General features: G+C 36.7%; 1 protein-coding gene across 1 annotated transcript; it reads left to right on the top strand.

Moving 5' to 3' along the window:
• Nucleotides 1–1,590: 1,590 nt before the first annotated feature.
• Nucleotides 1,591–16,060, top strand: LOC103714028 (serine/threonine-protein kinase BSK2-like). The gene is made up of 10 exons (XM_008801138.6): nt 1,591–1,854; nt 1,945–2,165; nt 2,248–2,383; nt 4,353–4,486; nt 6,784–6,889; nt 7,315–7,400; nt 11,621–11,809; nt 11,914–12,072; nt 12,897–13,010; nt 15,338–16,060. The coding sequence occupies exons 1-10, from the start codon at nt 1,776–1,778 to the stop codon at nt 15,596–15,598; spliced, it is 1,485 nt and encodes a 494-aa protein (XP_008799360.1). The 5' UTR covers nt 1,591–1,775; the 3' UTR covers nt 15,599–16,060.
• Nucleotides 16,061–18,376: the final 2,316 nt, after the last annotated feature.

Below are 18,376 nucleotides of genomic sequence, written 5' to 3' on the forward strand. Positions count from 1 at the left end.
AGTGTGTGCATAAACTCCCATCTAGCTTAAGCATGCCCTGTATTTGGAACCAATACGACTGAAATACATTAGATTGCCAATTCTCAGTTTATTTTTGATTCTAAATCCCAAAATTCAAGTACAGGCAAATCAATCTAAGCTTGTTTACAAAGTCTGCTCTTGCAAAAGGGCAGCTACATAATAATTCAATGCAAACTGGAGGCAGATGATGGTGGACCTCAGCACCTGAGTAAAAATTTTGACATGGTACACAAATATGCTTCAAATATTCTAAGGAGCAATTTGCGAATATATCAAACACTAGGCGTTTTTCTGAATTTAGGGGGGAACCTTCCAAAAGCTCCTGGCTGCCAATAAAAAGCATACTTTTCCAAAGCTGCCTTCCACCCTCCCCCTCCTCCCATCTCACGTTCTATTATCCCCTCATGATGTGACCTCCCTCCGATGCATCCCAACTCCCCCAGCCTCTGCATATAAATTTTTATACGGCCGCCATATCCACACCCTCCATCTTGCGCATTTGGGAAGCAAAGAGAAATGGAACAACATGGATACATAATTATGTCATTCCTCAATACCAGATTAAATCTCCCCTTCAACATTCAATTGCTGTTAATTATATGACAATTTTTTGCTAGTTTTTTCATTTTTTTTGAATGGTAGCTAGTAATCATTATAATATTAAGACCGAAATGATAACAATAAACACCATAGTAATTTCAAGAGATAAAAGTCCAGAAAATCTGCATCTTCATTGATTTTTCTTTTACATTTATCATTCTATTAATAAACATATTTTTCTTTATTTAGTCTAAATAAGTAAAAAAAAATGAGAAGAAAAGTGCATGAGCTTTAAAGAAAGGGTGTACTACTAAAATTATGGATCAAAATTTTGCATTTGAAGACACTCCTCTGATGAGTAAATAGTTCAACAACGACCATTATTGTATTATAATCTATTATGATGTAAATTTCAAGGAGCCACTACTTAATTCACTTTTATATATTTATTTTTTTTGTACCCGCACTTTAGTTCAGCTGACATTTTAAGAGATAAAATAAAAAAAGAAAATACATGCACTAGCAAAAAAGAGAGAGTATATTTATAATTACAAAAAATATATTTATTAGGTTAAAATCTTGTAAATTCTTTTACATGCTTTAAAACATAAAACAATAGCTAACCAATAATAAAATATAATTTTTGTTTTTTAATATATACTACCACTAATCATGTGCAATTTATCTAAAAATTTTATCTATGTTAGATTTTTATCAGTAATTTTTTTAATTTGAAACTCCAATAAGCCTTAGAAGTTTTTTTTCATGAAACACTCCTATAGTTATAATATTCAGGTAGCTATTTCTTTGACACTCTTCGAGTACTCACTTAATTTTTATCTTTCCTTTATGTGTCATGACACCACATGAAATCACTGAATCAACCATAGCCTCTGTAATTCTCATTACATATTGCAGAAGAGGAGCTAAATAGTATATAATCAGCCGTAATCTCAAACACAGGTGTACGCATAAAAGACTTATGCGGCCTACCTGCGCGTATGAAACGCCATTTGCTCAAGTCTTCGCGACTTCTTTTAAGTCCGTATGGACCAAGCCCCGTCTTCTTGGGGTCAGCTCTCTCTCTCTCTCTCTCTCTCTCTCTCTGACACGTATTCTCTCTCTCTCTCTCTCTCTCTCTCCCCCGCTCTTCTTCTCGTCTCCTCGGCTCTCCGCCGCGGTGAAGCGGATGGGATTCTAGGGTTCCGGCTGCGATGGGCTGCCTCCACTCCAAGACCTCCAACGTCCACTCCCCCGACGACGACTCCCTTACCGCCGACAAGCCAGATCTACGTACGTAGGCTTCTCGCTTCCTCGCCTCTTCTTTTCCCAAACTTTTTTGGATTTTTTGCTGATTGTCTTGGGGACTTGGGAGATCGGAAGCGAATGGAGACGGGGGCGAGCAGGATCAGGTGCCGGCGTTCAAGGAGTACGGGTTGGCGGAGCTCCGGGCGGCGACCAAGGGCTTCAGCCCCGAGCTGATCGTCTCCGAGAGCGGCGAGAAGGCCCCCAACGTCGTCTACCGGGGGAAGCTCGACGGGGGCCACCTGGTCGCCGTCAAGCGCTTCTCCAAGCAGTCCTGGCCTGATGCCCAGCAGTTCGTGGTCCGATCCCTCACTCTTTCTCATCTTTTCTCTGTCTTTGCTTCTGGTTTCTGGATTTTATGGCGGGGTATGAACCTAATAGGCGGAGGCGGCCGGGGTGGGGAAGGTGAGGCACAAGAGGCTGGTGAACCTAATAGGCTGCTGTGCTGAGGGGGATGAACGTCTTCTTGTGGCAGAGTTCATGCCAAATGACACGCTCTCCAAGCATCTCTTCCACTGTATGGTGCTTTCTCTTTCTTATGAGTAGCATTTGGGCTTCCTCTTTCTTTTTCTTTTTCTTTTATTTTTTTAAATCTTGAACTGTTTTCATGGAAAAGGTTTTTCTGTTTCTGTTTCTGGGCCGTTTTGCATAAAAAGAAAGCAGGAACATGGGTTTGTACTTTTTTGGAAAAATGAGATTATACATAGATGGCGAGGAAGCTTCATAGTAGATAATGTACGACGACATTGGTAGGTTTGCTGAGATAGGAAGAGATCCATACATAGAAGTGATGGAAGCAATGATGTGATGAAGTGCGACAAGCCTTATGACCAAGATGGGATATCAATTGAAGTCTGAAGAATGAATTGTGATGGAAATGGAAGTTGTTGGCGTCAAATGAATGGAGGAAAACGTAGTCGTAGGGAAGTAGGTATACATAGTCTTCCAAATTATTGTGGCTTCAGACTTGAGAGTCATACTATGCAGCCATGAAAGAGGCTGTGAAGTAGAATAATATAAAATAAATATTTAGAGGAATAATTTGATTTAACTCCAAGATGTTTAACCAATAACCATTTTTCCTCTATAGGAAATTAATGTGAAAATTTAGCAAAGAGGAGGGAACTAACAATGTTTTTTTAAGAAGTTTCTGATAGATTTCCTGTAGAGGAAGGAACTAACAATGGTTTTTTAAGAAGTTTCTGATAGATTTCCTGTAGGACATATTTGGCAGCCAATAAAAAAGAAATGCAAGAGTTTGATGAATTTAATTTGGTCAAATCATCTTCGTGAAGCAATGTTAATTACACGTATTGCTGGTAGATTGGAGAATTGTTGGTTGCGATTGGCCATCACTGGAGTCAATTTTTTGAGGCTTTCCCTATTCATAATTTTAAATATTTCTATTACTATCCAAAACATGATTTCCAGCTGAATTTTATTAGGAAAAAAGTTATGCTCACAGATGTGGTTTTAAGCATGGGGCTCTCTATTTGGGCTTGGCCATGTGCTAATTGGATGATCTGTGAATTGCAGGCTGCTGCCCCTTGGGTAGCTATGTTAATATGTACAGCAACTTGCGCACAACCCTATAACTGGGTATATCACTTGTCAATTTATAGCATATGTTACTGTTACTGGTTGGTAAGGCCAGGGAAGGAAGAAACAGGCACTAAATTGGAAGTATGGAAAATTAATTTCCAAATTGAGTTGTATAAAGGAGGTGCACTGACTGCAACTTTGATGGGAACTTAGGAGGATTGTTGATGTTGTTAGAAATGAGGAATAAAAGATTTCCAAAACAAATTGCTTTCACCATCTGGGAACCATCATAAAGAAGAATGAAGATTCAAAAGATATACGAGAATTTCTTAGGTAGGATTGGAGTAAAGATGAAGCTGAAATGCAGCTTTAAAGTGTAAGACAATCAATATAAACTGTTTTTTTTTATGTTTTTTTCTCTCGAAAAGGCAATACAAGACCAACTTTATTGTATAAATAAGAGTAACGAGCACAATGGAGCAGTGCCCACGGGATGCATATTGTGGAGATGAGCATGGTGAGGTAGATATTTGGTGAAAGTAGTAGAATAGGTTTTAAATTTGTATAAAAGCAATGCAAGACCAACTTTGTTGTGAAGTAAGAAATTAAACAATGGTTATGCACATAAGATCAACATAGCAGAGATGAGGTTTAGTGTGGAGAAAGTTTGGTGAAACCAGTATCATTGAGTTGGAAACTAATAAATTAGAGGATGGTTGATGATTATGTTAGGCTAAAGTTAGGGATAACAATGTAAGATGGTCTATATACCTGAAACACAGTCTGGAACTGCTCCATGAAAGGGAGTTTGCTTATTAATTTCTTTTTTTGCAGAGTCTTTTGCTATACTAGGATAATTTTTTGAGTTACGTTATTGCCAAATTATAATATTTGCATGGTTTTCGATGAACTTTTTTTTCTTTTTTTCCCTCTCTTTCTTTTAGGGGATAAGCAGCCACTACCATGGGAAATGCGAGTTAGAGTTGCATACTACATCGCACAAGCACTTGATCATTGTAATTCTGAAAATCGGAAAATCTATCATGATTTAAATGCATATAGAGTTCTTTTTGATGAGGTATGCAAAATTGATTATTTTTTTAATTAAATTTCTGCTTGATATTTTTATTTTCTTTGTGATGCTTTGATACCTACCTTGCATGTAAAACCTTCAATGTCCTAGCTGTCACTTAGATTTGCTTGAAATGCTGAAATTTGCATTAAGGTATTCATGATTTGGAATATATGGATAATTGCAGTCTTATTCATTTATGATGCGTAGTGCAAATAACTAATGTATCCGTCACTAACCTCTCTAGTAATGGTTAAGAAAGAAGTAGTGATAAATTGTGTTGGCACAGTTTCAGATGTCTTTCTTTTTTTTTTTTTGGGTACAACGGCAGCTCACATACCGGACGTGGGTATAGCCAACAACATCAGAAAAAAAGAAGATAAAACAAAGACTGAGGCACTGACCCATGGTCGCCCCAGGTGAACCCTCCTGAGTGGTGAGCCGCAAATGAGGCCACCCAGTCGGCCGCGCTGTTCACCTCTCTGTAGACGTGTGTGGCCCACGAGAGACCATCCTCGTCTAAGAGTCTGCGAACATCGCGTAGTAGCAGGCTATTCAAATATGTCTTGAGTTGCATGTTTAAGCACGATTTTCCTTTTTCTTGGGGAACTATCTCTGTACTTATTCATGGGACATTGAGCTACTTTTTTCTGACAGCTTCAATTCCTACTTTCCATCTACAAAAAGATGATACAAGTTCATCTCTTTACACTGCAAATTGGAATTGGCCAAGTTTCAAGCCTTTTTTATTAAGTGGTAGACTATCAATGAGTAGTGTTTTGAAGGTCCTTCAAATAGTCTCATCCACTAAAATTTTAGACCTACTAAGCCCTTTCTTTTAGCTTTTGCATACTTTTGAGATAGTTTCCTGGCACATCTGCATTCTGAAAGATCTGTATTTGTTGGATTCCTCTGTCAGTGTTGTCCAAGCAATATTTGCCTTGTGGAAGTTCTATCTCATCGAGGAGACAACTGTTACTGATCGATGACTGGATGATTGAGATACTTTTTTGCATGGGATGATGATTTATAGTCCTTTTCATTTGTATCTCAATTATTTCTGATGATATGCCTTTATATACTAATACTGATAAATTTAGAGAACATCTTCAGATTGTTTTTCACTGTATTAAAAGGTTATTGGATAGGTTGTCTTGGCTTGATGCATAAAGAGCTAGAGAGAGAGAGAGAGAGAGAGAGAGAGAGAGAGAGAGAGAGAGAGAGATGTGTCAAGATATGACATCATGAGCTGAATTTTTATCCTCAAGCTGAGTGAGAGAGCATGGCCCCACTTAATAAGGCCCTCGGTTCCCACTTAGTCCACCTACGAGCATATAAAAAAGTAATTTTAACTTTTAGACTAATAATGTATAAAAAAATCAATGAACACAAGGTTGTGGTTACAAGTTTAGGAGTGTGTGGTCAAGATTTATAAGTTATTGAATCAAAATTTCAGGAATTTGGAGCAATTCAGTGCGAATTAGGCTTTAAGGGGTCTCATAGGATAAAGATGAGAATAGTAACATACAAACATGTGCCAAAGTATGAGGATTGCTAGGGAGAGTTTTAGATGTTGAAACAAGATCAACAACGCATTTTCGAAGAAGATCTGTTACAGATTCAATATAAGTGCATTATTAAAGTAAAACTGGATGCAGATTTAACAAGGATTATAAAAAAAGGCAAAGATAAAAATAGCAGTTAAAATTAAAGAAAAAAGTCTAGCATGCTAGTCAATTTGCATACAAATGGCATGTCCTGCTCACAACTACTCATTTATCAGTCAATTTTAATTGAGAGGATTGTGTATATTTTCTTAATCAAATTCTTCTAAGAAATATTTGACTTTTTTTTTGGAGTCCTAAATGGGGTATTTGTTGGATCTACCGATTTATTTAAGTTAGTGCATTTTACAATGTTTTTATTAGTAAAATCACATATAAATAAGTATACTTCATACCATGTTGGATGACTCCATGTTGTTACAATTTCTCTGATGTTTTTTTTTACCTTTGTAAGCTGGAAGCATGTTTGACAGAAATTTATAGAATGTCATAACTAGGAAAGTTTGCTTGTGAAAATGAAATTACAGTTGAGGCTTCAAATGCCCCTGGTCTGCATTGAAAATTGGTTCTCAGATTTCTGTAGAAGTCATCTGGTTGGCAGGACTGAGAAAAAATATGATGATTTAATGATTACAACTGTTTTGCTTTTTATTTTTTCTCCTGAAAATTATCTTTTCTTTGTTTTGTTTAATTCACTCGAATTTTAAGCTCTTTAAACTTTATGTTCACTTGTGCCAGGATGGTGATCCTCATTTATCTAGCTTTGGTCTCATGAAAAATAGTCGGGATGGAAAAGGTTACAGTACGAACCTAGCTTACACTCCACCAGAGTTTTTGCGAACAGGTCGGTCAGTTCATAAGTCTCTTTTGCTTTGATTTTCTTGTAGTTGACTGTGTATTACATGTAAATCATGTGTAAGCTAGAGTTTATCATACGCAACTAAAACATCCTTGAACATCCTCCTGCTCTCCTATTCTGTTTGTGATTTTGCATCCACTACACCACAGCTTCTTGCAAGCTTTACCTCAGCTTATATTGCTCCTTTATGGGACTGTTTAATTCCATGGATCTTCTCATGTAATTATACTTAAATTTTTAATATTATTTACACATAAAAGAAGGTACGGGATTTGAATTTTCTTCGAAGTCTGGGTTTCCCATGTTTCAGATAAGGTTCGTATTTATGCATCGTGCCATAAATCAATGATATTGTTAGTGTTTGTTAATTTTTTATTCATAAATTTAATTTAATTTTGTGTATTGCTCAGGCAGGGTCATTCCAGAGAGTGTAATATACAGTTATGGAACAGTTCTGCTGGATCTTTTGAGTGGAAAACATATCCCTCCAAGTCATGTATGTTAATCTTCTGTGCAGCAAGTTTTCCCTCCTGTCTGATGATATTTCTCATTGTTTATTGGATGTAGTGCATCTGCAATTCTACCATACACATCCCTTCCTTTTACAGGTGCTGCCATCATATAAAAAATACCGACTAAAAAGATTTCATTTAAATATTAGTTGGTATTCTTTTAAAATACCGTATCTTATAAATAATGATATCTGCCAATGTTGAGCTACTGTAGTCTCTAGTAGTCTTGTCCAGGGGATATATCTAATTCAACTTAAAATGCGATGAAAATCTGGATGGCCAATGAATGATAAATTTATAAAAGATCATTGTGCAACTACAATTTCTAGAAGTTTCACTAGAAGTATGTAAAAATTATAAGGTTTCGTGGCTATAGATAATGAGTGGAACATGGAACATGCTGTGAGCTGGGTAGAGTTTGAAAATTGTGAATTGAAGGTTGTCAAAACACCTAGGAGCTCCTAGGCAGTTCTAGGTGGTGGGCCCCTTGAAAAGCCTAGGTGGAACACCTAGGCAGTCAGGTGGGTGACTAGATGTTAATAAAATCAATATAGTAGCTTTGTGTAATCAGATTATCTCACTGCATATGTTTGGTTTATAGAAAACATATGAAAAACATCATATTCATTAGTGAAGAGTTGCAAACTACTTAAGCTGTTCATAATATGATCAAGCACTAGTAATAGGCAACCAGGTGCCTGACCAGCTGCTCTGCCTGACAGCTTGAAAAGCAAGGAACACCAAGGCAATGGGGTTGCTCTGGTAGAGGTGTCCATGTGCCAGTCAGCCAGGTCAGGCCTAGGCTTAATGCAAGCCTGAAATTTTAATCTCAAGCCCGAGTCATACTGGACTTCAGGAATTTTTTTTTTTTTAAAGGTCAGACTGGGCTTAAAACAGCATTTTTATCACATTCCCAGCCTGGGCCTGGACTGAAAGTTAGTCAGGCCTCTATTGTCAGGCCTGAGCATGGCCCATATCCCTAAAACTTGAGCCTGAGCCTGATTTTTTCTGGTCAGATCTTCGGGTATTCAGGCCGGCCTGGTCCATTGATAGTCTTATGCTCAGGCACCTAGGTGGGACTGGATAAAGGTTACAGTGAGAATAATTTGGTGTAGAAAAGGATATAGGAGGTAGGCAGTTCGAATTTATCTTTTAAATTTAGGAAAGGAGTTGTTGGATGGATATGATTGGTTTGGAAAGATGTGGGTACTTGAGATATGGAGGTGTCTAAGAAGATTGTTGGTTATCTTTTTAGGAGAAATTGGGCACATGAGACAGAGAGTTGTTTGAGAAGATTGTTTTTTTTTTTTTGGGGGGGGGGGGGGGGCGGTGGTTGGGTGGGAGATTTTGTGCACTTGAGATAGAGTTGGTAAAGAGGCTGCACAACTAGGAAGGTTTTCTTTTGGGAGGTAGATTGGATCTTTGGCAAATGTATTAGAGAGACAAAAATAGTTTACAGTGGTGATAATCTTAATAGGCTATTTACCTGACCCTCCTCATCCTTCATGCTGCACAGTGCTTCATGCAGGCATTGATGCAGGTGTAGCATTTGTTACACTGGCCTGCCTGCACAACTAGGAAAGAGGTTTTCTTTTGGGAGGTAGATTGGATCTTTGGCAAATGTATTAGAGAGACAAAAATAGTTTACGGTGGTGATAATCTTAATAGGCTATTTACCTGACTCTCCTCATCCTTCTCACTGCACAGTGCTTCATGCAGGCATTGATGCAGGTGTAGCATTTGTTACACTGGCCTGCCTGCATTGAAAGGGCACTGGATTTTGTAAAAAGTAGGTGTGAAAAGTATTCCTTCAAACTATTTAGGAATGGTATGAGGGGAAAATTTCCATCCATTTGATCAGTGTATGGTTGCTGTAAAGGATAGAAATACATGGGGGGAAGCCAGCACTGACTTTTCCTTTCAAAGGTGCAGCCAGATGGGGAGAAATTTTCTTTTTTCTTTTTGGATTTTGTTTTGAGGAAAAGATGGGGAGATCCATTGTAAATTTATTAAAAAGATGATCTGTTTCTCGGTTCAAGCACCAAAAACACTTAAACAAAGTCATCAGGGGAAAGGGAACAAGAGGCATGAGAGGAAGAGGGATGTTGGTAAAGTAAGGTTGCTCTGTTCTGGCCTTGTTGAGATTTGAAGGCTCAGAATATGGTTCTACTGCAAGTTTAGGTCGCACATCTGAATTAGGTGGAGAATTGTATACCAAAAGAAGCTGCTAAGATGATTCTTGCTGCAGTTTGATTAGATTTATTAAGCAGATCTGAGAAATAAATCAATACTCTCCTGGGTAACACCATAAACAATTTTCAGAAGAGGAATATAATAGTTAGTGGCGAAAAGAGAGTGAAGATTTCTATTAAAAAAATTAGAGAGTGAGTGGAGTTTATTAATAGGAAGTAATATATCAAGAAGAAAAGTTGAAAGAGGAGAGAAGAGAGAACTGAAAAGATGGCCCGTGGCCTCTTATTTCTTCCAAAACAGCTCCTGTATGATTCCGAGAAGTAACTGTCAGCCTCCGATTATAATAGCCTTTTCTTTTGTTCGATCGGCTACCTTAACCTCCTACTAATAGGACTTCTAAACTTGGAAATAAATCTATAGCAGACAGCCAACAAAAACACCTATTGCATAGGAAATTGCTTCGGGGCTCAGGTTCTGTGCACACGTAAATGTCATCAGGTCCAGAACTGCTGATTTGGGCTTGTTTTCTTACCCCCAGCTAGGACTCTTTATCTAGAAATAAATTTGCAGCAAAAGGGAAACAAAATCCCCTATTGCATGGTCTGGATGTACTCGTTCTTTCTTCCCTTTTAAGACTCTTAAAATAGGTAACTGGCAGGTGGTAAATCCCTCATTAAAAGGGACAGGTTACTTTTCTAGGGAGATTTAGTTTTCTTTTGCTTTGTTTCAACGAAAAATTGACAAAGTTTTTTTATTACTGATTCTCTGGAAAACCTTTCCTTTTCTATGTAAAAGTCAGACATTTTCTTTTTTTTTTTTCTGTGGATTTCTTTGCAACCAAAACCCTCATGTAAGAGGTTTGAGGAAGATTTTCTCTCTCATATAGGAAATCTCCTGGTTTGCTTGGTGGCATGGATGCTGAAATTATTTAAAAGTCAAAAACATTGAGTTTTTGCTTTGATAAGATGCTAGAAGAGGTTATCAGAGCTTGGTGATTCTTACCATGTGTAGAAAATGATAATGTTCTAGTTCTCAGTTCTCTCATCTGAACATTATGATATAATAGAGAATCCAAAATTACACTTGATAAAGCTCATCGATTTTTTTAAGCTAGAGCCTGAGAAAGACGCAGAAGATGAAATTGGTTACTTTTGAATCTAATAACTTGGCTCTGCATTTTTTTTCTTTTTTGCTTTAAAAAAAAAGGAACCCTAAGTGAGAGCTTGAGAGGGAAGTGGCTGTGTTCACTAACTTATCCAGCCTTGGCCTTCACTAGCAACCCTATCTCGAAGACTGCTTTGGCGGTGGGGCATTGTCTGTTCTGTGTAAGCAGTTTATTGATCTTCGGCATATGGCTGAAGTCGACTTCAAGCTAGAGGAGGTGCCCGGTGGTTTTGTCTATGTCCAGCGAGCCAGTCGGTGTGGCTTTATTCGGATGGTACTGAAGTTGTCTTGCTTTAGAGTCTATAGGTTCAAGAACCTTCTCCCATTGATTTCGCCAAGTCATCACCAAGACCCTGGATGACAGTCTCAAAGTAAGCCTTGCTTGTTTGATCTTGAGAGATATGATATGTATTTTTTTTCTCTCAAAATCTTGCTTAGATAGCTTTATTTATTTTCAGCATTATCAATCATCTATCTGCTTCTTTGTGTTATCACTTGTCCTTATGTTGCATGGCCCGTACTTGTAGTATAGGGGCTCAAATTTTTCTAAAGCAAGTTCTTGCTTGTGATCGAATGAAAGTCAATTCTTAATATTTTCAGTTTAATTCTAATAGCACTTCATCATTGCCTTTGTTAATGATTTGTTAATGATCATTGTTAATGATCATCTATATACACTTTATCCATATACACTTATTTATGCTTGTAATGCTTAGAAATATTTCACTTATATTGTTTTTCCTGATCTTCTCATTTGACCTAAACTTCAAACAAAATTGTAATTACTTCTAGTTGGATGTATTTTCATAAAATATTTTGACCCTATTTCTTTAATGATGTTCACCAGGCATTAGATCTGATAAGAGAGAAGAACATGTTATTGATAATGGATTCGTCTCTGGAGGGTCAATATGCTAATGAAGATGCTACCAAGCTTGTCGAACTAGCTTCAAAATGCCTACAATTTGAGGCTAGGGATCGACCCAATTCTAAATTTCTTCTTTCTGCCGTGGCACCCCTTCAAACACAAACAGATGTACTTATGTTGACGATTTCTTCAAATTTTTACTAGTTATTGCTATTTGCAGCAATCCATTTCCTCATATGTAGCTTTCCTGTTCTCTTTATTTGGTAACATAGGTGGCATCATATGTTCTAATGGGCCTGACTAAAACAACAGCAGTGCTACCAACAATGCTCTCCCCGCTTGGAAAGGCTTGTGCACGGATGGACCTTACTGCTGTGCATGATATATTACTTAAAACGGGTTATAAAGATGAAGAAGGTGCTGAAATGGAGGTAAATCAAATTATGTTTTGGATTTTTAGCTATAGTAATTAATTTTCATGGTGACAGTTACTGCAGTTGGAAACAGATGTGGGAGGTCTTATGTGGAATTAAAAAACTTATCTTGGAAATATCCTCAAAGTGGGAAATGGGAAAAGGTTTGTCAAAACATGTACAAAAAGAAGAGGGGGGGGGGGGGGGGGGTGCTTGTGAAACTCCGAGAAATGACTGAAAAATGTCCTGAGCCAATCTGCAATGGTTTCTGATTAATATCTCTTTAATTTTTATGACCGATGGTGGTTCTCACTTTCCCATGTGCTTTTGCTCAACTTTCCCACACAATTTGGGAAACCAACTGAAATCAATTTCAGTAATGCATTTCCTATAGAATTATTAGTCAAGTCTCAACTGGTAAACATGTTTCTTGTAACTAAGTTCTAAATCAAGTAAAAACTGAGAATAGCAACTCCACCTTGCCGGTGTCCTACTTGTTAACACTTACTAAAATGACGCGATAAAGAGTGTGAATTTTAAGCTTGTTGGACAATTAGTTATAGCCAGTGATTTTAAAATTCACATAATCAGGAGCTTCTCTCTCTCTCATGCATATTTTGTGCACATGTAAAGGGCCGCATTCTTCATGCTTGTACTTTCTGTATTCTAGTGATGAAGCTTTCTTTCTGTAGTGGACTAACTTATTTGGCTAACAATACTGCAAGACTTTCCTACAACAATTCTTTGAGCTATTTCACTTTGGTAATTAAATTAAAAACTAGAAGTTGTTACGTATTGGCAATCTCACATCATGCATTTTCTGTTCTGTGTTGTGAATGAAGCTTTCCTTTCAAGAATGGACACAACGAGTGCAAGAGATGTTGAATACAAAGAAATTTGGCGATATTGCATTCAGAGACAAGGATTTCAAAAGTGCAATTGAGTACTATTCCAAGGTATATTTATTATCATTTTATGTTTCTCTCTTCTTGTGGAACGCTATCACTTTAAATTGTTCAGTATGCTCTCTCTTGGAAAAATAAATTGTATGGACTTTCTATTTTGCTGTCACTCATACCCATAGATTTCTTCTTGTTAGCCTGTTGATCTCCTTGCCTTTTAAAAATTTGTACTCTCAAAAATTAACGAGTAATGCCATGGGGACCCAGATGAAAAATTCATGTAGCCATGTGATAGAAAAGCTTTGGTATTATCAGCTGGAATTAGCGCTCCGTACACTGGGGTGGTTGTTATTAAATTACCAGCTCAGCTACAGTTACAGTGGGCTCAGGCAACTCTTCATGTGCATATAACCAGCAGCTAAGGCATTTTTTTCAGAGCTACTTGTTTGAAGCTTGCAAAATTTCAATCACATCTTGTTAGAGCAGATTAGATCTGAGCAATACGCTAGACAGAAAAGATATGTTTTTCTTGATAAAAGTTGAAAGTATATAAAAATTAGAATATGTTCCTTAATACGTATTATTTTAATGAAGACTTCCAACTGGCCTTGTAGGCTTTTTCAAAACTAACTGGAGGATGAATGCTAGCCTTTTCAAATCCTTCCCTAGAACTCATCTACATGTTATCTAATTTTTTCCTTCTCTTCACTAATCCTTAAGTTGATGCTGAAGCATTTCCCTTTCAAAGATCTCCTTAGACATCTGTTTTTGTTACTGACAGCATGCTGTTGCTTGTCCACTTTTGTTTCTAATTGGTATAGATTCTTTGCTAATGCTGGTATGCCACTTCTGAATCTTTTCTTTGCGGTTTTATTATGCTTCCTTTTTTATTCTCATCTCTGTGATCATACCAAAGGTGCCTGGTCCTTGCTTACTATCCAAAATCCTTGATCTTTGTGATGTTGAGGGCCTTATATTATTTCATAAAAATAACCTTTAAAAGGAATGTGGTTTATTACTTATTATAGGATATCTCATTGGCACTTATTTTTCTTTAAGATGCATGTTGCATATTTTTTCATGCTACATGCGGGATCCATTCAGTTTTGTGTTTCTGAACCCATATTTCAGTGAGGGACGTTGAAGAGTAACAATTACTGTAAAATTTGTAGAATTGATTTGGCTTTGATTCTTTAGCTCAATCAGTTGGTTATCATGCTTACATACAGACGAAGTACTGACAATTTTATATTTTAATTATACATCTATCTTCATCTTTATGCATTCTCAGAAATCCAAATTAAATATAAAATTTTTAGTTGGATACCCTGAAAATGACCAACTTTGAGCACTGGAATATTTGGGGGAAAAGATTATCTGATTGTATCTTTAAAACCTATGAAATTGAAAATTTCTCGACCATCAGAACCCTCCTTCCAAGTTTGGTATTTCTTTCTAATGAGGGACAAAGCTTTCTGCACTTTGCCCTTTGTCCTGGGTCTTGACAAGTTCAGACCCTTGTCTAGCAGAAATTATTTTCTTTTACTAATGATTATTTGCATGCAAATGGAGTACAAAAAGCATTTCAGTGTAGCACTGATATACTTAATATAAGTGGCTAAAGCATCTCTAGCTACTAAAAAAAGGAAAAAAACACAACCTAAATACAAACGCTATCATCTCTATCTGTGGTTGACTTTATGGATGCTAACCATTAATGGTTGGACAAAGCGCGACAAAATTGGAACTATCTTAATCCACTCATACTTTGATACAAACTGAATGAAAAAGTTCTTTCTTCACAAGGTCTTGAATATATTTATGTATCACTTTTATGAATCCTACTTTTACAATGACGTTCAGTTTTACTCCTAAGCAGTCTATTCATTACTAACTCCCATCATTTTTTTTAACATAACCACACAACGTCTTTGCAATAAATATGAAGGATCAAAATATTCAACAATCACAAGGCACCCTAAAGTTGTATCCGTCCTTGATCGATGATGCTTTAATTCTATTTGAGACATCGTTGCTTACTTGTCCATCATTTTGTTAGAATTATTACCAGGTAATGGAACTTGTGGAAACCTTCTTGCTTTTTATATCTACCTGCATTCCCATCTCTGTTTGTCCCATATGCTTTTCTTGGTTTTGACTAAAGTGGAATCTTTATTGTTAAATTATTCTTATGTTACTTAAAATAAGCATTTACGACTTGGTACAGTGTGTCATTTGCTAATCATTTAGAAGTAAGGGATCTTCAATAATGACCTCTTGATAGAAGCAGTTTATGCTTTTGTACCAGATTTCTTTTGTACCATGTGTTGTTGTTATTTTATCATATGGAATAAGATGTCCCTTGGTTTGCAAAAATGCAGTTGGTGGTGATGATGTCGGTTCCTTCAGCTACTGTTTTTGCTAGACGGGGCTTGTCATACCTGATGAATGGCCAACCAGAGCTTGCCCTCCGGGATGCAATGCATGCACAGGTGTGCATACCCGAATGGCCCACAGCCTTCTATCTGCAAGCTCTTGCCCTTTCAAAACTTGGAATGGAAACCGACGCCCAGGATATGCTCAATGATGGAGCTGCCTTTGAAATGATTCAAATGAAGAGGCAGAACAGCTGGCGAGGCTAGATTTTCCCTGCGGCTGTTTGGGTCTTCTTGCCTACATGCCTGTCTTCCTTGTGCTGCTTCCACACCCCACATCTGTGTCGTGAGTCGCTAATTGCAGCGGGAGAGAAACTGCATGCTTGGTTAGGTGGGTGCTCAGTGCTGTTTCTTCCAACAATGGATGTTGAGAAAGAGAGATGAATAGAATGTTCGGGAAGTTTAAGTAGGTACTTAACTTCGAGCAGCTATGCATTATATTATCAGAGGACATATGCCTGAGAGGTGCAAATTGCAAATTGTTTAATTTTACATGATTATTTTTTACAAGATTAGAAGACTGTAAGCATGCAAGCACCATTGTTGATGCCAAAGGAGGGTATGTATTATAGCCGATTATCTGAAGGGGACAACTTTCTCAATTTGGATGCAAATATGTTCAAAATATATTATTCTAGAGGCGGTCTTTGTGGCCAATTTTGCATATAATTGAAGCTTTAATATTGTTGTGCATGGTACATGTCGAGAAGGAAATTCTCTATTTGTTCTTAAAGGATCAATGTCAACTCAGAAGCTGGTTTTATAGGTTTATTCGATCGTATGAATGGAACAATGTTACCATGGTGGATCCTTTTTTGATAGGAAACAGGCAGCAAAGGTGATGCTGATGATGATGCTCGTTGGGCCTTCAGTAGCTCAACATGTGACATCTTGGTTACATCCTTGCTTCACTGCTATCCCGCATATATTAATCGGTGCATGCGGAACATATTAGAGGAATTGGATTTGATTCCCCACCTTTTTTTTTTAATCAAATTCACAGGTTGGATGTATAAATTCAATTTCTAAGGAAATTGAACTAGGACTACTACGAGAACAAGGGTATGACCTATGCAACGCACGAGATGCAGTTTTTTTTTTTTTTTAATTAGTCTTGAAAGTTAATATAGAATAGATATATAATAATAAATAATAGAACAAAATAGAATATAATAGGTATAATAATCTTACTTACCATATAAAATAAGAAACCGTATTAATTACATCACTAACATATGATGGTGAGGGAATAGCTTAGCACAAACTGAGCCTTTATTATTATATACATATTTTATATATATATATATATATATATAATAGATAATAAAATAAAATAGATATAAAAACTTTACTTATTATTCAAAATAATAAATTATATTAGATATTATTAATATAGATAAAATGGTCGGCAAGGAATGCCAACATCAAGAAGACCTAAAAATAGAAAAAACATATCGAGGTTAAGAGTGAAAATATTGTTTAATAAAGAAATTGAATTATGACCACGAAAATCAAAAATATTTTTGCTTTTATAGGATGTTAAGATCTAAAAGTTTTTTCTTTCAAAATAATATTGTTTTTTAAACTATTTTGTAATAAAAATGTAATGAACTTCGTTGTCTCTACCGAATTATAATAATATTGAAGTAGGCAGCACGCCGGATGCTTCCGGACCGACCTAGAGGTCACCGGCACCGTCGCTCAAAAAGGAATTATTCTCTTATCAACTAGGGTTGACCTATTAAAACGAGAGAAGAGGAACGATAACTCGCTCTGGCTCAGGTCTCAATCACATCGACAGGTACGATCGATCGATCCATCCCATCTCTACCCCCTTCTTACTGACCCAAGAAGATGAAATTTTGTCAGTCGCGCCAAGTTCTTAACTCAAATCATAAGACTGTTTGTTCTGGGATCTGAATTAGAAGTTAATCTTCTTGCATGGCCGTAGCTTAATTAGTTCCGGGTCATCTTTTAAAGACATCGATTTTAACCATCAGGGAATGATTTGATCTTATTAGAAACCCCGGAGATGGCTTGATTAGTGTGGAGAAATTGCTGAAATTGTGGAGAAGGAAATATATTTAGGGATTTGGAAGTGGGTTGTGCTGGAAATATATGTAGAGCTTTGATTGATAAAGGCCGGACCTTTACGCCAATTGGATCGGTAATGGATGTGCTGGATGGTTGATTTTGTAGTGGAGTTTGGGAATTAGCTCCCAGAACATGTATATCATATTAGATTCGAAATCATGCAAATTTAATATTGATATTTAATCTATTTTTCTAACTCTTGTCGATTTTTTAATATTTATCTTTCTTAATTTGAATAAGTTTCATTGTTTTTAGAAGGTGACAAAACTACCTACGCCCTAATATAATTTTAGTAGGTGTCTACTATAATTGCTCCGTTGTCCCCTTTTTCAAAAGAAGTTTTTCCAACTTCTTTTTTTCCTCCTTTTTTTTAAACTATATGATACTATGCAGTTATTGAGGCTGTTTAATCCACCCCAACTAAAACACTTTGCCCAGCTAAAGCCAAAAACGAAATTGAGGTTTAGAAACTTGCTTGTTATGATGAATTAGCGCTGATCTTATTTTCTTTAGAAAGTTAGTAAGTGCTAAGGTAGTTGTAACATCGATGAATTGGTGGGAACTTGAATAGAAGTGGTTTGTGAACATTGGGGCCCTACAAAATGTAAGCTCTTGTTAGGTTACCGGAAATAACTTATCTAGGGACAAACATGAGATCTTCATGTGGAAATCTAAATATGACTTCCAATCAACCGATTTTCTCATCTTAGTTTGTTTTTGTTGGTTGGAATACTTAATAAAACTATTTTAACAATAAAAATTATGGCAATCTCTTAGATTAGTAAACTTTCCATAACTTGAGAATATATGAACTCTTAGTCCGTTTGGACGAAGTCAGATCAATATTTTGCATTTTTGAAGAGAATTGGAGACTAGATCAAGGAAGTTCAA

The sequence above is a fragment of the Phoenix dactylifera genome, chromosome 10 (assembly GCF_051530095.1).
Source record: "Phoenix dactylifera cultivar Ajwa chromosome 10, Ajwa_hap1_PhDact_Kaust_v1.1, whole genome shotgun sequence".
Classification (NCBI taxonomy): Eukaryota; Viridiplantae; Streptophyta; class Magnoliopsida; order Arecales; family Arecaceae; genus Phoenix; species Phoenix dactylifera.